Here is a 24,852-nt window from a genome sequence, read left to right as displayed (position 1 = left end):
AGAGCAAATTTACGGTATGTAAGTTATTTTTAAATTGCGGGTGTTAAATTCGTATTTGTGTTCATGTCCATTTATTCTATAATATTATTGGCAACATAATACGGACTAAGTGGACTGCCGTTAACGTATTAACCGACTGGAGGGTAATTTAAGCATAGATTTTAATCTACTGTCTACTCTGTTAGCACACACAAAGATTTTAAGCACGCGACGACGCTGGTCTGGTTAATGAATAAATCACTGTTGTTTTTGTATGTGTAATTTCCAATCCGAGACTCAAGGTCCTTGGAAACCTTCTTCTATTTAATTTCCAAGAGGAGAAATCCCGATGGGTTTCTGATCCTCTAATACAGAATATTAAACACCGTCGAGTTATTGAACTCATTTCAAGTGTATTGTTTTACGAATTCAATATCTTGATGTATTGAATCGAATCTTTGTTTTACGCCATTACTGATACGTTTAAAAAATAATGATAAACTGTGTATTGTACTTTACTATTTAAATCTGAACTAAGCTATGTCACCATGGGTTGATGAAGAGAGAATTCAGAGAAGAAGAAGAATGTTACAGTGGGAGAGCAACCTTCCGATGGCTCAAATGATTCTCCAATACTACATGATACACAATATTATTGCTATATGTATGTGTGTGTGTTATTTTTACTTATTTCATTGCGATCACCTTATTAATTATAGTTCTCTATGTCCTGTGATACGTGCGACTCGTTGGCGGAACGGTCAGCGTACTGGCCTTCGGTTCAGAGTGACCCGGGTTCGATTCCCGGCCGGGTCAGGGATTTTAACCTTAATTGGTTAATTCCAATGGCACGGGGGCTGGGTGTATATGTTGTCTTTATCATCATTTCATCCTTATCACGACGCGCAGGTCACCTGCGGTGTCAAATAGTAAGACCTGCACCTGGCGAACCGAACCCGTCCTGGGATATCCCGGCACTAAAGGCCATACGACATTTTTTTCCTATGATACAACATAGTTTTTGGATGTTCGAAGTCATGTGTTGGGTGTGTATTTGGGTGCGTGAGTAAACGGGCGTGCTTGGTACAATACGTCACAGCATAATATTAACTTGTCCTATTATTCTTCAGTTTATTAATTGCAGCTAATATTATTTAGTTCACAATTTAACAATAATATCAAGAAGAAGAAATAATCCATTATAACATTTTTAATAGTTTATTTCTCATTTTAATTTAGTTCGTTACATTTTGATTTGAAAAGTAAATTTACTGATGTCTACATTTAATTGCTAGTATTTTGCACCTATAAAGAAAATTTTGCCTAAATATTGATTTGGAATATTATATTCTGGATCTAAAAGGAGAATTTTGCTTAAATCTACATTTAGTACTTAGAATTTTCCATTTCTTAATTCAGTTTTACCAGAGACTACATGTTCATTACCTTTTTGATCTGTAAGGTGATTGTTTCCGAACTGTCATTTTAGTTTAGCCTGTTACATTTTGGATCTAAGAGGTGAATTTCTTCTAAATATACACTTGATTCCTTAAATTTTAGATCAACAATTAGAATTTTACTTAAACCTGCATTTCAATTCTTAAGTTCTTGATTTACAAAGTGGGTTTTACCTAAATCTGTATTTGATTCCTTAAATTTTGGATCAACAACGAGAATTCTACCTAAATCTACTTTTGAATCCTTACATTTTGGATCTATAAAGGGAATGAACTAATACTCAAACCTACATTTACATATAGCAGGCATTAAATTATACAGTACACATTAGATTCCTAACATGTTAGAGCGACAAATAATGTTTCAACTAAATCTAGATTTGGTTCTTCAGATTTTTGAACTGAAGAGACCATTTTACAGAAGTCTACATGTTCATTACCTTTTTATGTGCGAAGAAATTTTTGTGAAGTATCAATTTGGTTTATTACATTTTGGATCTCTGAAGAGAATTTTGATTAAACTTACATTCAGTTAATTAGATTCTGTATTATTTTTTTAGCAAAATCTTTCAGATATATTCTGAAGAACCATTTCCATATCCGCCATTTCCTTTTTCGTTAGCAGGTTCATCATCAGTAGTGATGTAGTTGTTGTCGTCATCGTCTGAAGTACACGGGACGTCAGATGCGCGGAGAAAAACTGAAATGAAAGATGAAGTAAGAAAATCACTGAAACAATGAACATTTCCACATATTTAGTGCTAGAGGAAATTGCAAACAGTTTGCTATTGAATATAAAAGATAATTTCCGGTCTTGTTGGCCGTGGTCCCTTTGAATTTCTAGCTCCCAACATTTCACCGGATGCTGCGCCATCCGTGTTCAAGTCTCTCTGTTCTCGCCGAAAGACAGAAGTAGACTGAGGTCTCAGTCACCATTCACAGTAGAAAAGAGCGGGGCCCGGTAATATCTGAGGGATTTTAGACTTTCGGCCTAGAGAGACCTTGATTTATGCAGGGAATGAATGCTGTTCTTGATATTTAGGCATGTTTCTGTTATCACTGGGTGAATGAGAGGTGTGAGTAAATTATGAATAGCGCAATAATGATGAAACTGTATGTTTATTACTCCACCGAGAGATTTGGCCGTACGGTTAGGGGCGCTTAGCTGTGAGCTTGGATTCGGGAGATAGTGGGTTCGGACCCCAATATCAGCAGCCCTGAAAATGGGTCTCCGTGGTTTCCCATTTTTACACCAAGCGAAAGCTGGAGTTGTACCTTAATTAAGGCCACATCCGCTTCATTCCCACTCCTAGGCCTTTCCTATCCCATCGTCGCCATAAGACCTATTTGTGTCGGTGCGACGTAAAGCAACTTGATTATAAATCCAAATGATATGCTGATTTGCCCATACCGACACAGTCATAAATGAGACTGAGAATTCTCTGGTAGCTACATTCTGTTCTGGCCTGTGTCAGAAGTATGTCGTTAACTCGGATAACGCTCACTTCTGTATTTATCACAGAACTTATTATCTCGATTTACCAAAACAAAGTTTTCATTTCGATCTGAATTTGAAGTTAATTTTTTTATATTGACGGACGGAAAACAAATGACTACGTGCCGCCGCCACTGTCGAAATATATGCAAGATTTGATTTCATTCGGAGTTTGCAAATAAATTATCATAAATTACGTTCACTCTTCACCAGAAACGGAGAAGGAAGGCTAGTATGATTTTCCAAGAGAATAAATTATTACTCAATTTGTTGGCAGGAAGCATTAATATCACTGAGGATAAGAAAACAAATTATAGTCTATACTGTGCCCTTTGAAAGGCAACCAAATGCGGTGGTCTTCTTTCTTGATATGTGCGCCGGCTGCTCCTGAAAAATAATGACATTTAAAAAATATACCCACCGCCGCATGTAGACTCTTCTTCCTCAAGCGTGGTGCGTCCGTAGATCCCTCGGGTTACTGGGCCACACGTCGATCGTGAGGTGAGGAAATGAAAGATGGGGTGAACTAAACTATTAAATAACGGTACCCAAAGATTGAATTAAAATTTAAATAACTAAAATGGTTTATTTAACAATATTGCAAAATGTAAAGATTGAAGATAAACTGGTGTAAAATAAAATGATTTGAAATGAAATTAGAATTTTAAAACAATTGAAAGATCTGCATTACAATGAATTAATTATCTGCCTTAATAAATCTCGACTGAATGTCGATTAAATTTTTGTGTTCTGAACCACATCGAACCACTGTCTCCATGACGATGACATGACCACATTTAAACACTGGTCAGAAATACAGTCACATTTGAATGAATGATTTGTAATACCTAGAAAATGTCATCTCACAATAAATTCAGTAATTAATTAATTGATTTATTAATCCATCCAATTGATATTGACGTTAAGGTTTATGTCAAATATTTAACTCACGTTTAAATTCATTAGGGAAGCACCCCACTCTAAAATAATAACAAAATACACTGACCATGTGTAATAATAATAAAAGAGAGAAAACGAAAACAACCATGAACATTGTACATTTCTGTTACATAATCTTTGCCACCTGTTTAAACTGCTTGCGGCTTAAACATGGAAAATTTTACTGAGCTGAACACCTGAGTGCTATCACCACTCATTTAATCTGTAAAACCTTATTTACTAGCTTGTGATAGCCTGGACTCTGAAAATTACTTAAATTAATTAGGCCAAGTGCCTTAAGTTTACATCTCAAATGAAAGCGATCCCTTTACATCATTAATTTTACCTAGTTTGCCGCTGTTTGCATTTTCATTGTGCACGCATATTTTTGTGGTACCAACTCTAGATGGAGGCGGATCCCATCTTATTTATGTCATTCATTTACGGCATTTGTGATACAACTGCTTATTAAAGATCGCTTCGTTTTTCTAACTGAAATGTAGTGGATTTTTAAGACTTGATGATTACTGACTGCCTTTTATATGAGCATCCCACTACTATATTTTTGACTATGAACTAATCGATGATCTCTTACCCTAACACATGAAATCTTATTTACATAACTGAACATGTCAATGGAGAAACACTGCTCCTAAGAAATACTGAAATAAAAATAATCTGACTACGCCTATTCTATTCTATTTACAGACATAAATCAAACACAATTCACGTATCAGATTTAAAATAATACGGTGACAAAAAATATATACAAAGAAGTGATATCATAATAAAAGTCTGGATCCCAAAAATCGCTGCCAAATAAAATTTGAAAAAAAAAATATATGCGCAATGAAGAAGCATAAAATGGTACCTGATCCAAGTAGCAAAAATTATGTGAATTTGAGGGCAATCTTCTAACCTCAGACTAACTGTCTGGACATGACCTTATTCAATCTTTACGGACAATAAATATTCGCATTACATGTCATCAATGATTAGACTTGACTGTCAAAACGCGCATTGATCAGTCGCTCTGTACACAACTTATCTCGGGCTCTCGATTGCATATTTTCCGAGCATTTATTTTCCCTGGAAACTATTTGAAGCAATACGGGCTTTCCGCCTACAACCATAACACATGTCGTCATATATTTAACACTCTCGGTTAAATAACTCATATCTCAATTCTATTTATTCATCAATATTCTCGACGTAATAACTCATAATACGGCCTCGCTCGTATCCGGCGGGCGAATAACTGTGTCGTTCACACATCCAATTATACGACACCATTAATTAATGACATGGTCCAAATATCAAATTTTCCATTTCTCACTATGGAACATCAGGGATATTACTATTACTTTGCTCGTTACTTTGATCATTCACCGCTTCACATCTTATGAAATATCAGAGCTAACTTATCAATGGCTTCCTGTCACTAATTAAATAACTGAAATAACGAGATTGCCTCCCAAAAACACGGCTATCGAACTGTGTAACCACGTTGCATAAAGAAATTAAAACTTCGCGTATCAACCATCGTCGCGAAATACCAATTATGAGAGCTACCAGAAACGGTCATCTGAATAATAATTACAGAACATGAAATAATAAACCTAATGCGCTAATAGCAAAAATAAACATTTAAACTAACATGGCAGCATCCACAGAATCAAAATGTCAACAAAATACCGCTCATTACCACAACTATTATTATTATCATCACTTTAAAAATCTGCACTACATCGTATGTAAATTTCCCAGCAAAATAGGATTCTCACATGTCAAAATGACTTACATTGAAAGAAAACTGCGCAAGTAACACACGCTAACACTCATCTATAATAATTATTATTATTTATTATTATTATTATTATTATTATTATTATTATTATTATCCTAATTTTATAATTACTATCCGATCCGTGAATTATTTACAGTCCTATCTAAAATTCTAAACTACATTTTTGATCATCGACTGTTCATAGTCTTCATTGTTTACAAAATTACATTATGCTCATTTACCTTGGTTTGTGCTGGAGGCAGGTCAGATCATCCTCCGGACCCCGTCATGTTGAATTAGTATCTAATCTTCAGGCTGATGTTATCCAAGAGGTCACACACGCAAACTTGATGCATTTTCACAATATCGTTGCACACGTCCATATTTATATTAACACTCGCATTTTAACACTCCTGCGAAGAATATTCAATGACACTGCATTGAACACCTGACGTGAAGTCGAAAGTCTGTACTCCGCTACCTGCCTGCTGTCGCCTCTCTCTCACCCCTCTCAGATTGTTTGTGTAAAGGATTATTGGTTATTCACCTTCTCTGACTGCGGAAGTATTCCATTTATGAAAACAAAGTTTTTCTCCCTGTAACTGGCTGGACTAATTCTGCTCCCAAATATCTCGCTTCCAATAAAAGTTCAATGAGAGTGTGGAAAAATTTACGTGTAATGTTCCCAATGATGTGGAGAATTTTATAATAATTGTTCTCCAACATATGATTTTTCCACGAAATATACAAGCTACACGTGAAATAGGGAAAATGTGAATTCAGCTACGTGTTACGACGAGATTCAATGTTCACCTCGGTCCTAGCACCTTAAGTTCATTCGTGGCAAGTGTTGAGAATATAACTACCATTGTCATTTGTCAATTTAATTGCCTGATTATATCTGCATGATCTAAAGTTGAATAAAAGTTTGTCAAAGTGTTTATTTCTGCTAAGATATTGCTCTCACAAATAAATACATTACTCACTCGGATTTCAACTACTGTATAAGACACTGAAGATTCTTATAAGACTGTGAATTTTCACAAGATTGAGACTTCCGACGAGATTGAAGTTTACCACGAGACTACTGATCTTCTACAAGACTGGTGTACGAGACTGAGATTCACCACCTTGGTGTCTCCGTTTTGTAAACAGTCCTCCCCCCACTTCGAAAATAGTCCTGTGGAAGGGATGTGGCGTAATAATTCTGCACTTGGGACCGATCTATCATGTGTCCGTAGATTAGAGTTTTAGAAAATGTGCTCAAAATCCTCCTAATTTCGGTCCGACTTATGTGTTACATTGCGTTATGAGAAACGATCACAGATTAATTTCTACGACGTCGCGCGTCACTGGCTCTATGTTCTGTCAGAGCATGACGTCTTCCCGCCATGATGGTTCGCTTCCTGGTCGATTCCACTCTTCCGTGTAAAGTTGAAGATTTCTTATTTAGCCACTGATTAACCACACATTTGCACTGATAAATCCTTAAATATTACTTGGAAGTCAGGACACAATATTTTACAGCTACTTCGGTCACTAGATCGCGAAATACTAGCTGCAGATTCCCGCTATGACAAGCCATTAAAATTTGCAATTTTGTGATTGGCTGAGACATTCGCGCTCTTGGTAGTTTGGGTTCTTCCATTTTCTGCTAAGGGATGACGGGTATTATTCGTGTCTCACTCACTCTTCTAGGTCAAGTGCATTTCAATCGTGCGAATTCACGTGGGAACTGGATAGAAAGTTTTCGCTTCCCGTCGGCATCATAAAACCTAATTGTACGTACCACTCAGGCTAGCTACATCCTGTCCGTGCCTTAAAACCTATTCTGTGGATTTACTTTCAGTCTGAACGGCGCCTAGCAGTTGCTTTGTTAGACTGCAATCTTTTCCTAGCCTACTGCTGTATTCTCATATGCGAAAAATTGAACATTTAATATATGCATTAATTACGCACATTCGCTTATGGGTGCAATACATTGTATATTTCACTTAAAACATAAAGCAGTATTCCCTAATTCTTTATTAAAATGTCATTCAGTCGTGTACCATACGAGATATAATCAGGAATTCATCGTAGGCCTGTCTATGTGTTGGGAATTCCAGGTTACGTTCGATCATGGATAATATCAAATACACTATAGTGTACCTGATAAGACTGACAATATCGAAACTTTAGATAACCTAAAATGTGACTGAAAATCAGTGTCGTCGTAGTTCTCGAAGTATGTTACACGTTCTTTTATCCACCTAGGGCGTTTATTAATTTCTTAATCTTGATCATATTCCTCGTCGCTCTGATTTTCTCTTTCACTTAGATATTGCAGCCGTCTCAGTGCGTCGGCCTCTCACCGTTGCGTGGTTCAAATCCCGGTCACTCCGTGTAAGATTTGTGCTGGACAAAGCGGAGGCGGGACAGGTTTTTCTCCAGGTACTACGGTTTTCTCTCTCATCTTCCATTCCAGCAACACTCACCAATATCATTTCATTTCATCTGTCATACATTAATCATTGCTCCAGAGGAGTGCGACAGGCTTCGGCAGCCGGCACAATTCCTATCCTCGCCGCAAGATGGGGCTTCATTCATTCCATCCCTGATCCGGTCATTGACTGGAAAACAGGCTGTAGGTTTTCATTTTCATTGCAGCCGTCTATGAGCTGTCATCTTGGATTTCCCATTTTACCGGCCAACCAATCTCAGATAAATTTTAAACCAAGATAATACCCGTTATCCGAGATAATGTTGTTGGTGAATACAAACTTAACTGTTATCTCGGTTTAAACCAAGATAAAACTTATACGGTACTCGCGTTGGTAAATACGGGCCTTAGCGTATGTCTTTTAGCCCCGAGAGTGGCAGTTCTGTACCTGTTTTTCCTGATTCAACACACCGGTTGTGGCCTTGAGAAAGCTATCATCTCGACATTTGTCTGGAGTTGGCCGCGCGGTTAGGGACGCGCAGCTGTGAACTTGCATTCGGGAGGTAGTGCGTTCGAACCCCACTGTCGATAGCCCTGAGGATGGTTTTGCGTAGTTTCCCATTTTCATACCAGGCAAATGCTGGGGCTGTACCTTAATTGAAGCCACGGTCGCTTCCTTCCCACTCCTAGTAGGCCTACTTTCCTATCCCATCGTCGCCATAAGACTTATCTGTGTCGGTGCGACGTAATGAAACTTATAAAAAAGGTCTGGACTTTAAATGGGAAACCACGGAAAGCCATTTCGAAGATGGCTGACAGGGTGCCTCCGGAGTGCTGATACCCTACCGCAACGCACTGCGTGTACCTGGTCGGATCCCTGAACCGTGCTCAGTAGGACCACACTTCATCTGGCAGCGTGAGCAAAGAATCTGTTCGTTTGATGTTTCACTGTAGTCCGACTTCATGGGTGAATGGTCAGCCTTCGGTTCAGGACATTACGGGTTCAATTCTCAGTTGGACTGAGGATTTTAACGGCGTAAGCTTAATTCCTTCAGAACGGGGATGGGGTGTTTGTGTTAATCTTAAGGCATTTCTCTTCATATACATGCAACATACCACACTACCCTTCACCACAGAAACACCCAATCAGCTTGCTTTGGGAGACAGTGGGTTCAAACTCCTGGTTGGTAGCCCTGAAGACGGTTTTCCGTGGTTTCTCACTTTCACACCAAGAAAATGCTGGGCCTTTACCTTAAATACGGCCATGGTCACTTCCTTTCCCCTACTAGCTATTTCCTACCCCATCGTCGCCTAAAACCTATCTATGCTGATACGACGTAACCCATCCTCCTTCATGCGCCTCACATGACCCCAACACCGAAACCGGTTTATCCATATACCTTCATCCATCGAGTTCATTCATAACTTAACCATTATCTCCTCATTCCGAGTACCCTTCTGCCATTGTTGCCACCTGTTTGTATGGACAATCATTCTCTGATTAATGAACAAGATATCCTGATCCACCCAGCTCTCTCTCCCGTAAAGCAAAGTAGGCCTGAAAACAGACCGATATAATATTGTGGTCTCTTCCGGGAGCTGACTTCGTTCTCACAGAATACTGTTGATCGAAACTGCGGGCTCACTGCATTAGTTTTGCTGCACCTTGATACAATTTCACTTATTATACTACCTTTCTGAGAGAACAACATTCTAAATTACATGGATAAATGGTTAGTGTGCTGGCCTTTGGTCACAGGGGTCCCAGGTTCTATTCCCGGCAGGGTCGGTAATTTTAACCATCATTGGTTAATTTCGATGGCTCGCGGGCTGGGTGTAGGCCTATGTGTCGTCTTCATCATCATTTCATCCTCATCATGACGCACAGGTCGCCTACGGGCATCAAATCAAAAGACCTGCACCTGGTGAGCCGAACATGTCCTAGGACACTCCCGGCACTAAAAGCCATATGCCATTTCAATATCCTAAATACCTGAAGCGATCTACCGGTTCCAGCTTTGTATGCCCAATCTGACATTCATTTCTCGTGGATTTCTTATCTGCTGACATCAGTTAAGTCTTGGAGAGCCTAATTTTCATACCATATTCAGCGCTCCTGTTTTCAAGTTCCAATATATTAGACTGCAGGCTTTAGGCACAAACTGCTAATAAGACCAAGTCGTCAGCATAGGCCAAACTGCTTACTACATTTTCACATAACTGAATACCTTCTTGCCACTTAATACCTTTCAACTATGAACAACAATGGTGAAATATTATAGCCTTGCCTAACTCCTGTAAATACCTTGAACCAAGAACTTAAGTGCGGCCAGTATCCAGTATTCGGGAGGTAGTGGGTTCGAACCCCACTGTCGGCAGCCCTGAAGATGGTTTTCCGTGGTTTCCCATTTTCACACCAGGTGAATGCTGGGGCTTAATTAAAACCACGGCCGTTTCCTTCCCAGTCCTAGCCCTTTCCTGTCCCATCGTCGCAATAAGACCTATCTGTGTCGGTGCGAGGTAAAGCCAATAGAAAAAAAAAAACAGAACTCATTCTACCACAAATTCTCGCTGCAGCCCAATTGTCAACATAAATGTCTTTGATTGATTTCAATAATCTACCCTTAATTCCATAGTTCCCCAGTACGGCGAACATCTTTTCCTTCGGTACTCTGCCATATGCCTTCTCTAGTTCTACGAAACATAACTCTCTATTCGTCTCGCAGAATGTTTCAATTACTTAGCTCCATGCAGAGCACCTGTCTGATTCTGACAGCCCCTCTGTGGTTTAAAACTACACTGGTTGTCATCCAATGTACTCTCAACCGCTGATCACACCCTCCCTTCCAAAATCCCAGCGATCACCTTGCCTGGCATATTGATCAACGAGACACCTCGATATACAGTTGTTACAATCCTTCCTGTTCCCTTGCTTGTAGATAGGTGCAATTACTGCTCTAATCGAATCAGAAGGTACCTTACTAACACTCCATGCTAATCGTATTACTCTTTTCGGTATTAAATTTAAAATTAAATGTAAATATTCTAATTTATTATAATGTAGGGGTTTAAGTCATGACCTGATCTTTGCCTAATCATTCCTAAATAATTGTACCGTCATTCGACCTGTAGGGCATGACGTACACCTATACGCAACAAACAAATATACCGGTATCACAATTTTCGAGCTTTTTCACTGGAATCACGCCTGTGTACGGGTTTTGTAACATCATGTGCCTGGTCTTGCACAACTTTCTCGAAACTGGGCATTTAAGTTCAGGGATATCCGAAGTTTGCTATAGGCTGTACAGAGTGTAAGATTGGCCAAGGGGTCGAACTCTAGTCTGCGAAGTCAGGTGAGAGGAGCCTATAGGGCTAGGGTGAGCCAAGTAGCCTAACTCGAAATTTCAAACTGTGAGCACCTCAGGTAGCTTTACAGAGTTAGCCCTTTAAGAGCAGTGTATAGCATTCATCTTGCCTAGCAGCCCTTGCAACAGTTCTCCAAGGTTAGTCCGATAATACTATCAGCTCCTAAGAAGAGGTCTTTAGCCCTTTAGTCTATTTTTTGACCTATGTAAGATATTTAGCACCGAGCTCGATAGCTGCAGTCGCTTAATTGCGGCCAGTATCCAGTGTTCGGGAGATAGTGGGTTCGAACCCCACTGTCGGCAGCCCTGAAAATGGTTTTCCGTGGTATCCTATTTTCACACCAAGCAAACGCTGGGCATGTACCTTAATTAAGGTCACGGACGCTTCCTTCCCAATCCTAGCTCTTTCCTGTCCCATCGTCGCCATAAGACCTATCTGTGTCGGTGCGACGTAAAGCAACTTGCAAAAAAAAAAACAAAAAAACACACAGATATTTAGCCCTTAATCTATGTGTGTCCTTTAGCCACATATGCAGTACATCATTCGAAGATTCAACAAGAGTCTTTTATGATAACAGAATTACTCGAACTAACTTATACAAGAATCGGACGCTTGACCTTGAGCTAGAGTTAGTCACACAAGAGCATGCATGAAAAAATATAAGTCAAAACAGGACGTGAAAGTGGTTATTTTCTACGCACTCAGTACTCCATAGTTTTGAAAATATATGGATGAAAGTTGGAAGTGTTATGTGAAGATGGGGAGCAAGTAAAACGTACCATTTTAAGCTAAAGAACAGTTATCTATCTAGCACTACCGCTTTGAAAGAGAATGTTTTTTATTTTTTTAATGTTAAGGGATGTTTTCACCCCCAACGTATGTTTTACTGGATTAGTTGGTTTTTTTGGTCGTTCGGTCGGTCGGTCGGGTCGCTCGGTTGGTTGGTTGGTTGGTTGGTTGGTTGGTTGGTTGGTTGGTTGGTTGGTTGGTTGGTTGGTTGGTTGGTTGGTTGGTTGGTTGGTTGGTTGGTCGGTCGGTCGGTCGGTCGGTCGGTCGGTCGGTCGGTCGGTCGGTCGGTCGGTCGGTCGGTCGGTCGGTCGGTTGGTCGGTCCGGTGGTCGGTCCGGTGGCATGCACTTCCACATGGGCTTGCCATGGTTTGTTTCTTACATTATTACAGCTTTCGCTGAGAAGGTTCGGCTACGTGTGCATGCTTGTACAGGATCGGGTTCGAATCCAGGCTTAATCTGACTAGCCAAGATGGCAGCAATACACTGGACCTACCTCTGGAGACCTACCTCAGGGGCTCACAACTTGTAACTAATGACCAAATAGTTTTATCAGCTAACTTACGGGAACTGAGACAAGGGCTACTAGACATGATGGCTGCTATACACTGGGCCTACCTCTAAGGGCTCACAAATTGTAACTTCTGACATGGTAGTTTTATCAGCCTAACTTACGGGAACTAAGGCAGGGCTACTAGGCATGATAACTGCTACACACTGGCCTAACTGTAAGGGCTCAAAAATTGTGTCTAATGACCTAGTAGTTTATCATCCCAACTTACGGGAACTGAGACAAGGGCTACTAGGCAAGATGGCTGCTATATATTGGGCCTAAATCTATAGACCTACCTCAGGGGCTTACAACTTGTAAGTTATGACCTAGTAGTTTATCATCCCAACTTACTGGAATAAGACAAAGGCTACTAGGTAAGATGGCTGCTATACAATGGTCCTAACTCTAAGGACTCACAAATTGTAACTAATGACCTAGTGGTTTTATCAGCCTAACTTATGGGAACTGAGCCAAGGGCTACAAGGCAAGATGGCTGCCATACAATGGACCTAAGTCTAGAGAGCTGCTTCAAAGGCTCACAAATTGTAATTAATCACCTACTAGTTTGACTTTTACCTTAAAAGTATAGAATGATACTTTAAATGACTTGGAGTAAAAAAGTTGAAAATTCAGTATATCCTCAACCATTAGTTGCAGAAAACTCATTTATAGCTTAAACTTTATCAAGAATTATCTTTAAACCAGTGATAGAGGATTATTTTGATGAGTTTTAAGCTAAAACAGTTTTCTAGGACTACCAGTTTGGAAGATAATAATTATTTAAGTAAAGGGTTGCCTTTAACTACCGACGTATTTTCTTACTCTTGAAGTAATTTGAAGTATAATCTAAGAATCTATTTTTCACGTTGGAGGTTATTTTTCCCCAAAATTTGATAGGAAACTGATAGGAGTGAGTTCATGTATGTAAACTGTAAAAGCAGTATTTTTTATTAATTTTAGGCTTGAAAAATGTTTTTCTAATACGAACAGCTCTAGAGTTACAGAATTTTTAAAAAATGGGGGAGTAAGTTAAATGCCGAACCTATTTTCTACACCAGAAGATGTATAGAACATGATTTGCTACTTTATCGGAAGGCTCTTTGCAAATTTTATTATGCACATTCAGGAGAAGAATATGCGTGCAATTAGAAATGGGGTGTTATTTAACAAATTTTGTATCATTGTTCATTTTTTCTTTTGCAACTATCTCATTTATATATATGTTTAAAGTTAAAGCTAGCTTTGTGTGTATATTTCAGATTTTGCAACTCGCACTTCTATGTAGGTGCATGTGAGTTTTAAAGTATGCAGAGTACATATCACTTGAGTCATCCTGAGTGCGGATTTCTCCCCCTGTTTTTCCGTACGCCTTTTTTTTAGCCAAATGCCGGGATGATACTGTGTTTTAAGCCCTGGCTCATACTTCCCTTAACACACACTACACTTCAAACAAATTATACATACATACTTCCATATAAGCACATAAGGCTGATTACCTCGATGTTACAGAGCTCCTAACGAATCAACAAGAACAACAACTCAAAAAGAATTGTTTGTTAATGATAGAGCATGAATCATAATAGTTAAAAACAAAATGCGTCTAGTTCTTGTGTACCTAGGACGTACCAAGCAAGAATGAAATAATAATAAGAAGAAGAATAATCTAGTCAGTAAGGTTGGCATCCCAATGAGGTTAACACTGGAGTCAAATCCAAGCCACACCCACTTTTCGAATAGCTCACCAAAGTACATCACACCCACATCAATCATCAATGATCTGCATTTAGAGCAATTGCCCTACCCGTTGTTTATCTAGCTTTCTCTTAAACATCGCACCGCACAATTTAGAATCTCATCCGCTATGACGTCACACGCCCAACAGCCAATCAACGCTTGATAAGGTGTCTGTAGAAAACATCTTGATTGAATCTCAAAAAAATAAATTACAACTAGTGGTTCTTAAATCTGTATCTGCATCTCAAAACAAAGACATAACTTGAAAACTTTTAGAACTGCAAACAAAATCGCAAAAGAAAAAACATCACCTTTCTCCGATTTTGAATCAGAAATAGACCTCCAGAAAATGAATGGATTGGAACTGGACTAAAATGATTTACAATTATAATCAAATGCATCATGTTTGAACATTGTTATTCATATAGTAAAACATATAAGGAAAAAAATAATGAAACAGAGCTTGTAATCAGTCCCGGCCTAGAAAGCCAAAACAATGGCCGAGAGGATTCGACGCGCTGACCACGAATCAATTCGGAATCTGCAGGTCTTTAGGCTGGACAACGGCCACATGGTAGGCTAGACCAAGTCTCATAAGGGCTCATGTGTGATAGAGTTTGTTTGTTTTGGAATAAACAATATTTCAATTCTAATAGGTAGGTCTGTTTTAGTCAGTACAATTTCCACTTGCATTTGGCTTAATAAGTTCACGTGATGTGGCTGCAGAGGGAATTCATTCTACTCTGATGGGCAATTTGAAATTTCTTGGTTTTAAATATGGATTTATTAAAAATAAAATAGTTTCACATGCATGTGTTCAAGCTGCTGGTTTTTGGAGCAATGAAACTCATGCAAAATAAGTTTACTGGTGTTTTATTTTGGTAAGCGTGCAAATCACAGACTTGAAATTTCAGTGAGTGATACTGTAAATGACGTGATGGAAGTTAATCGCTTTGAGATATTCATGGGCAAACTTCTTTATCATTTTGTTTGTCATTCATTATCTCCCATCAGAAATCAAATTCCAGAATCTCCAATAGTTTTATAGCTTTGTAGACAAGCAGCTATATATATTATGATTGGCAGAAAACTCAGCATACACTGACTTTCTTCTAGTTACCACATTGCAATAGCAGTATAGCAAAATTTTTAAGCACTATTTAATTTTTTATATTACTTCAAAGGACTCATTTCAAAGTGTGCGAGAGAAGAAAGTATGTGTGAAGCTTCTCAGATTGTTTATATGATAAGAGGTGAAGTTTCACTTTCGATTTTGTATTAAATTTAGCATTAATGAGTGATTTTCTGCAAGAATTTTCAGAGTTATCTCTCGAGTTCCAGTGTAGAGAAATGGCTTGCGTATCGGGCAACTGGGCTGATCAAGAGATAGTTCAATGTATTTGAAAGCAGAACAGATAAACTAGGAATATGCCACAATACAGCAGTGTTATAAAATGGTTTAGAATATCTATAAAAATGACATCAATCAATCAATCAATCAATCAATCAATCAATCAATCAATCAATCAATCAATCAATCAATCAATCAATCAATCAATCAATCAATCAATCAATCAATCAATCAATCAATCAATCAATCAATCAATCAATCAATCACCACTGATTTGCATTTTGGGCAGTCGCCCAGGTGGCAGATTCCCTACCTGTTGCTTTCGTAGTCTTTTCTTAAATGATTGCAAAGAATTTGGAAATTTATCGAACATCGCCCTTGATATGTGGCCAAGCTTGGTGGATGCTGATGTGCACCTAGTGTTGTACATGTTCATGTTACTTAGAAAGCGAGTTAGGTATAAAGGTACAAAATAATTATAAGCAAATTCCCCCTTCATTTCTCCATTAATTTATAGTTCATAATTTGGTTGTTACTGTACTAGCTTGATCCTTTTCTTTTTCCAGACATGTGTTTTTACCAGATTTTTATAAATGAAAATGTTCCGCACACTTCAATACAGCCATAGCATTCAAAGATGAGGAGTATTTCCCTCTTCCATTAACGTCCCGACAACATAAGATTCTTCTGATGAACATTGCAGGAGAGGCATATGTTTTAACATTAAAAAGGATTTAAACAATGAGACTGTTGTAAATCGAAGAAATGGCATTCTTCGATTTTAGATTTTAATTTGGACTATCAGCTTAATCTAAGATTTAGGTTGAATGTAGCCTACTTGATACATACTGTGTATATTCTGGTTTTAATGTGCTAGACCTTGTTTTGTAAATATAACTGATCACTAAGAGTGACTGGAAGGCGGTATTTACTTGGAGGATCTCCACAACCGTTATAATTTTAAATTTCACAGTCAGTACGGAACAAGGATGAAATGAAATGAAAATCCAGTCACTCGACCGGGTAAGGAATGGAATGAATGAAGCCCCATCCCACGGCGAGGCCTGTCCCACTCCTCTGGGACAATGATTAATGAATGACAGATGAAATGATATTGGAGAGTGTTGCTGGAATGAATTATGACAGGAAAACCCGGAGCACCTGGCGAAAAACCTGTACTGCTTCTGCTTTGTCCAGAACAAATCTCACATGGAGTGATCAGGATTTGAACCACAGAACCCAGTGGTGAGAGGCTGGCACGTTGCCCCCTGAGCCACGGAGGCTCTATAAAGAACTGGAACAAGGATGAAGTTTTTAATTTTTCAACCTACTACTTATTCAAAGTTAAGAACTTCATTTTGGTCCGTATTGAAACTAGATTTACACTATAAATTGAGGATAATTATGTCCACCTTTTCAATACAAATACAATGTGACGTCATTAACACATCCCGAATTTTTTACCTTTCAAAAAATTGGGACCGGTTTCGGCATTATTTGTATGCCATAATCAGCCATAGGAAACTTTGTGACAAGGCTTAAGTACAATATTAACATGACATACAACATGAATATATATAAAAATTGAACATATTCTTACATAACTATTAAAATTTTGGTGTACTCCTTAAAAATTAAGATTAAAATTGGTAGCATATTATATGCGACATATTATGACATTTCTTCTATACAATTTTTTAAAGTTAAAACTTTTGTCAGTTTTTTTTTAATGAATATTACAAAAATGCTGATTAAGCATCCAGTTAAAAAATCAATCTTTGAAAGCTTTTACAACTACTAGGCGTTTAAAGGCAATTGTGCATGAACATATTCTTACATAACTATTAAAATTTTGGTGTACTCCATAAAACTTAAGATTAAAATTGGTAGCATATTATATGCGACATATTATGACTTATTTCTTCTATACAATTTTTTCGGGTCTCGAATCAAGTAATCCTAGTGAGGATATGGTATGCTGGATCCATACTCTAGTTGGGGTCATCCTAGAAACTTATATATGCTCTTTCCTCTACACCTTTATTATAATCCCAAGATACCATCATAAAAATCATTTACAATCACGTTTATGTGATTTACATATTAAAGATCTTTCTCTTTATGTTAACACCTAGGAACTTAAAATGATCCCCAAAAGGAAATTTTACCCCATCACCCCAGTAATCAAACCTGAGAGGATTTTTCCTATTTGTGAAACTCACAACCTGACTTTCAACCCCGTCGAGGTCTTTTTGCTTTTGCTCACAGTCTTGTAACTTATTTATTACACTGTACAGAACAATATCATCTGCAAAAATCCTCATATCTAATTCCAGTTCTTTATTGACATCATTTACATATATATGAAACACATGAAGGTCCAATAATAATCCCTTGAGGAATTGCCCTCTTAATGATTACAGGATCAGATAAAGCTTCACCTACTCTAATTCTGTGAGTTCTATTTTCTAGAAATATAGCCGCCCATTCAGTCACTCTTTTGTCCAGTCCAATTGCACTTATTTTTGCCAGTAAACTCCCATGATCTACCCTATCCAATACCTTAGATAGGATAGTCGAGCTACAGGCCATTTGACATCCAGAATCCAAATTATCTGCTATAACTTGCTGGAATCCCGCAAGTTCAGCTTCAGTGGAATAACACTTCCTAAACCCAAATTGCCTTCTGTCAAAGAAGTTGTTAATTTTGCAAATATATATAATATAATCAGAAAAAATGCTTTCTCAAAGCTTACCTGAAATGCATGACAAACTGACTGGCCTATAATTCATACCTTTTTGTCTATCAACCCTTTCTTTATAAAGAGGGGCTACTAGAGCAACTCTCCATTCATTTGGTACTGCTTTTTCATGCAAACAATAATCAAATAAGTACTTCAGATATGCTACTATATCCTACCCCATTATCTTAAGTATAACCCCAGAAATCTTACCAATTCCAGCTGGCCTTCTAGGTTTCAACTCTTGTATATTATTGTAAATGTCATTATCATAGGTAAATTTCAACATTTTGTTAATATTAGTGACCTCATCTATCTGGACATTATCCTTGTTACCAATAATCTTTAGATAATGCTGACTGAATCCTTCTGCTTTCTGAAGATCCTTCATACACACTCCCCTTGTTCATTAATGTTCTTGGAATGTCCTTCTTGGAACCTGTTTCTGTCTTAAAGTACTTATATATACACTTTAATTTTTCACTAAAATTTGTATGACTGCCAATTATACTTGCCATCCTGTTATCCTTAGCCGACTTCTTTGTTAGATTACATTTCTTAGTAAAATCATTCTATTCTATTCAGAATCATTTCAAACTATATCTCTTTCCAACCTGCACCTCCTTCTTAGTCTCTTTATTTCTCTGTTATAATAAATGAACATACCTATTTTCACATTCCTCAACAACTGCTTTAAGCTGATTCTACAGTCTTTTTGCATCTTTATTTACTGTTTTACATGGATAATATTTAATTTTTATAAACTCCTTCATGCCTGATTTACCAACCATATGGCACTGATTTATATTTCTACTTTTAGGATCTTCCTTTCTATCACATTTATTTTTAACTATGACAAAAAATGCTTCATGACCACTAATACCATCTGTTACTTCAGTCACTCTATAGAGCTCATATAGTTTCACCAGTACCACTTCCAGAATATTCTTCCCTCTAGTTGGTTCCATCGCTTTCTGAATCAGCTGTCTTACCCTGATTAACTTATTTTCCATCTGCTTGTCATGCTTCCTGTCATTTGCATTACCTTCCCAATTGACATTTGGTAAATTGAGATCACCCGCTACGACCATGTTCTTTTCCATATTGTTTCCCACAGAGCTGATTATCTTAGCAAATAAATCCCAGTCAGCATCTGTGGCACCCTTTCCTGGTTTGTACACTCCTAAAACATCAAGTTGCTTATTATATTTAGAGGTAAGCCTTAAACCTAGAATTTCATGTTTATCAATTTAAACTCTTTTCTACCTTACAAATTCTTCTTTCACCAGAATTGATTCTCCCCCTCCTACTATTCCTATCCTATTTCTATGATAAACACTCCAGTTCTGTGAGAAAATTTCTGCATCCATTATATAATTTCACAGCCATGATTCAACTCCTATTACAATACCAGGTAGGTATATATCTGTTAAGTTACTTAATTATATTCCTTATTTTACATTTATTTTACTTCTACAGTTCAACACTAACATTTTTGTCATCCCTGCTTGACTTTCAGATCCCAGTATTCTTATTATCGCTCCCTAGACTATCCCCTATTCCCTGATGTATTTCCCTAAGATATGTCTATACAAATTTCCTAACTTCTATGCACCACTGCAGTTTATGTGAAGGCCAACTGAGTGCAGATCCCTATCCTCTACCCACCCATTAGGATCTAGAAATCTTACTCCCAGTTTCCCACATACCCACACCATAGTCTCATTTAAATCCCCAATAACCTTCCAGTCAGTATCCCTCCCAAACAGTATTTCACCGATAACAATCACTGCTTCCTTAAACTTCACCCGTGTTGCATGTACCAGATTCCACACGTCACCAAGTATGTAGGTATTTACATCAGCTTGCCTTGTGTTGTTTATACCAACATGAAACACTACCACTTTCTCCTTTCCTTCCTCCTCCTCTTCAACTTTCCCTAACTTCTGCCTTAACCTAAATTCCTGGATAACACTGTACCCTGGTTTTCTTTCCTCCACTTATTTTCCCCACATGTCTAACAATGGATAGTCCCATGACCAGAGCCACAACCCTACCCACCTCATTTTATCCCCTCCTCTCCTGATCTTTCCTGACAGCAGCAGAACCTACTTGCTCCCCCATTTTCTCCCTCCCATGACTCTGTTCCACTTGACGTTTCCTTTAAACTACTATACATTTCTCTCTCCTACCTTTTCCTTTCTTCCTACTTCCATATTGCTCAGCAACTGTTCCCTGTTTTTCATCTTTGCTCTGTTGTTCTATCTGCAGTAACTCAACCAATTTCTCACTTATACCTGTCCTGTATTCTGCTCCTGAATAGAGCCCTTAGCCTACAATGTCCTATGTCCTTCCCCTTACAGCATTACACCACCACTCTTCTAAATGCCCCCTTTCCTTCCTATCCCTCTTTTACACCTACCGCATCTCACACGTAGTTTGAGGGAGGTCCATTTTCCTTCCTCTGAGAGAATCCTAATTATCTCCCTCAAACTCTCCAACTCCTTCCTCACACTCCTTAATGTCTGGCCACACCCACAGTTCCTACACCTGCAGTCCTTAGCCATTATTTATGGAATAATGAAACAAAAAGTTAAAACAACTTATTCTGTGCAGAATAAAAGGCACAATAGGAAAGGAATATTGTCTAGGATAGTATACAAAGATGACATGAGAGTAAGGTAATTGACCATTCACTGGTGTCACAGTTACGTACCGCTGTCCCAAATGTTGAGGATCTGACAGTCCCGCTTTACCTGATTGTGACGCTGATACTTAAGGATACCCAGCGACAAACTGTACACCTAGCCTGATCTCCATAGTCATTTTAATTACATGTAAATGTCTCCTACTCAACAAAAAAAAAATTAAACACAACTCCCTGTATTAAATGTATATTTTGAGTCATGGCCCTCCTTGTGCTCAGGAGGCTGACAGTATATAATCGGCAACCCATTAGAAGAGAGATTCTTATTGGGACTATGTGCAAGTACAGTAGCATCATTACTCACAGAAATTACCAAGCTTCAAACATTCTAAGCAAGCCTCGGACCTATGGGAGTAAGGGAGTTCCAGTTCCATTTGACAGGTGACAAACTCATTGGAAAAAACTTGGTGTACAAAATGGAAATCAATGGGGAGCTATCAATTTTAATGGGGCTTGTGGAAGAATGAAAGTAAAACTGGCTGAGTTGGCAAAGAGGATGCATCTGGATGTGTTAGGTGTTAATGGAATTCTGGTAAGGGGAGAAAATGAAGAAGATATAGCAGATTATACAGTATTCCTAAAATGTGTTAAAAAGGGAAGGGCAGAGTGGGGTAAGACTGTCCACCAGGAATACTATTGCACACAACATTGTTTTTGTTAGGCACATAAGTGAGCAAATGATGTGGGTTGGTTTGGTTTTTGGATGAATTAGAATGAGAATTGTCTCAGCCTACTCACCATGCAAGGGTGCAGATGAGGATGAATTTGGCAAGATTTATGAAGCACTGAGTTATATCCTAGTCAGAGTCAATGGCAAGGATGAGATAGTGCTAATCAACAATTTCAATGCAGAGAGTTGTAAATAGTACTGAAGGAATCGAAATAAAAAGGTAATGGGAAAATGTGGGGAAGATGTGGAAGCTGATAGGAATAGGAAGCATTACCAGGTCATCTGTGCTAGAATAGGATTAGCAGTTTTGTATACATGCTTCCATGTGAGCTTGAATATCTATATCATCTGATGGCCTAGCAGCATCAATTTTGTATATGAGACAAAGTCTCTCGTAGTACACTGGCACTGCTGGAGGCTGCAAGTAGCCTACACAGTGGCCTCTATGAGTCCATGGATTGCCATCTTATTCAAATAGCTCTCTGTCTCCCTTCTGTTTATTATACTGAGGACCTCTATGATACCTTCCCCTTTCCCAAACGAGACACTCATGTCTCCCTACATTTTCAGAGATTCCTAGATGAAGCCTTTAAGTCCCACCCATCCGATCACATCACAACTCCTGACAATTCCCCTCAAAACAGCCCGACATATCCTCTACTTCCATTGTATCCTCAACCAACTCATAGACTGACCACTCCCATAATGCAGACTGTGACTGGCTAAACCAACTCAACCCGCCCACAACATGGAACCTAATTGACATTCCAAATCCAACTAAACCAATTTGATATACCAGTAAAACCAGACCATGTGGGCTGTCCCCTCAGACAGTTTAACTCTTCTAGATAACTTAAGCCATCCTATTGTATTAACTATTATTGTATTACATGCAACTCTCATCAATCTGAAAACATTTCAACTAGTTTATATCATTATATACCGTATAGTATGGGTTCATATTATTTTGCACTATGTATTACATTATATCATCATATTATTTTATATTGGAAGAACATCACAACAGAAGGTTGCTCAATTATTCTTTACATAATCAAATCACTCCACTGAATACTTACATTATCTTAACATGCAAAACATTCCAAATATTTCTTCTAGGTGAAAAATATCAATATTCTTCCCACACAACAATACATACTGGTAATTGTTTGTTAATTTAATCTTAATCATATCTAAATATAAGACCTGGTTATGACATATCAGTAAATTGTACCATGTTAATTTTCATTAGACCCTACATATCATCTATTACATTTTGTCAAGGTTTAGATTCTAGTATTATGTATGTCATATGTGTACATCATATCAGAATATAGCCAGTTTAATTATTTCACAGAAGGCAAGCCAATGTGCAGGTATAACTATACATTCTTTATACTTCAAATAAGTGCAAATTCTCATCTGTATAAAACAATATTCCCTTCACTAGCTTTGATTAAACAAGCAAGATATATGCAATTAAACAAAGTCTGAATCCTTATATCACTCACACTTTCCATATGCATACTTTAGTGTGGATTATAATTAGTAGATATTTAATGCCAATATTCCCTTCAATATATTATATTTCTTTTCAAGATCTATTTGAAGGTAACTACACTATTATGTATATAGATCTGTTATGTGATATTATCTCACATTGTTATATGCTGTTATGTGATGTGAAAAGACATATACATACTACATATATTTATTTGGAAAAAAATTAAAAAGAAAAAAGAGAAGAAAGGAAGGTAAAAGAAGAAAAATGGGAAACAGAAAAGGAAAACGGAAACAAATGGAAGGGAAGAATAAAGGAAAACAAGAAAAATGAACAGAAAAATAATTGGAAAAACAAGATTCTGGTTATGATATGACATCTTACACTGTGCCATATTTATTTCATATTTTATTATGCCATATAATCTAATTTATATCTAATATCTATGTATCCCTCTTTTTGCTGCCTAGCTACATTATGGTGCACACGTTTTGAAAGGTTCAACACAGTTCTTGATGCTGAACCATATGCCTCAATACTGTAATCCATTTGCGATGGAACCATGGCCATACAGACATATAGCAGCACCGCTTAGTCACATTCCACATGTTAAGTCTCTTCATGCAGGCAAACTTCAACTGATGGATGTGGGGGAGTCATGGAGTTGCATTGTTGGATGTGCTTGTGAATGGTTGGCTCTTGTATTATTGTAGTGATAAAGTAGTTAAAACCTATTGAAATTGCTTAATTTTGTGTGTGTGTGAGTGTGATTCATTTAGTGCTATTTATATATTGGTATTTAGTGTTTGTTGGTAGAAATTGGGAGTAGTGATATTTATTTGCAGTAAATTACGTTTTCTACGTTAAGCAGGCTAGCTAGGTGTACCTTGTTTCGAATTTAAGTTTAGGAAATACTTTACGTAATAATATTAATTTTAAAAAGTATTTGTAAATTTCTCTGGGTTCGTTGGTATAATACTTACAAAGGCAGATTATCATAAATAATAGTACCGTAACTTCCGCCGCAACTTTTCCGGTATTTCGTATAGATATCCGTACAAACTATCACGAAGGTAATAATTTATTAAATTAAATAACACGATACGCCTGTAAACTTCGATTTAAAAAGAAGTTAAAGAGAATACACGGTAATTTCACTGGATAATTACGGTACGTAACAGATTTTGGATTGTTGACGATTGTTGCTACATTCCGACTAGATCAAAGAGTACGGACTATATGCACATTGTAGTTGTGTAAACAAATACAAAATCAGCTGATTACTATATTCCGATAATTTGTAGTCTAAGGTCCCGGCATACTTTGCACCTTCGTTCATACATCGATTAAAAGTTAATAAT

At 37.7% G+C, this 24,852-nt stretch overlaps 1 protein-coding gene across 1 annotated transcript in view; it reads right to left on the bottom strand.

Moving 5' to 3' along the window:
• Nucleotides 1-1,207: 1,207 nt before the first annotated feature.
• Nucleotides 1,208-24,852, bottom strand: part of LOC137498620 (uncharacterized) — a 79,995-nt gene continuing 56,350 nt past the window's right edge. The window contains exon 4 of the mRNA XM_068226478.1: nt 1,208-2,136. Within this exon, the coding sequence (XP_068082579.1) occupies nt 2,006-2,136 (131 nt within the window). The 3' untranslated portion in view covers nt 1,208-2,005. The remainder of the gene's footprint in view (nt 2,137-24,852) is intronic.

The sequence above is a fragment of the Anabrus simplex genome, chromosome 2, assembly GCF_040414725.1.
Source record: "Anabrus simplex isolate iqAnaSimp1 chromosome 2, ASM4041472v1, whole genome shotgun sequence".
Classification (NCBI taxonomy): Eukaryota; Metazoa; Arthropoda; class Insecta; order Orthoptera; family Tettigoniidae; genus Anabrus; species Anabrus simplex.
Note: the sequence above shows the minus strand (reverse complement) of the source record. Positions and strands in the feature narration are given on the sequence as shown.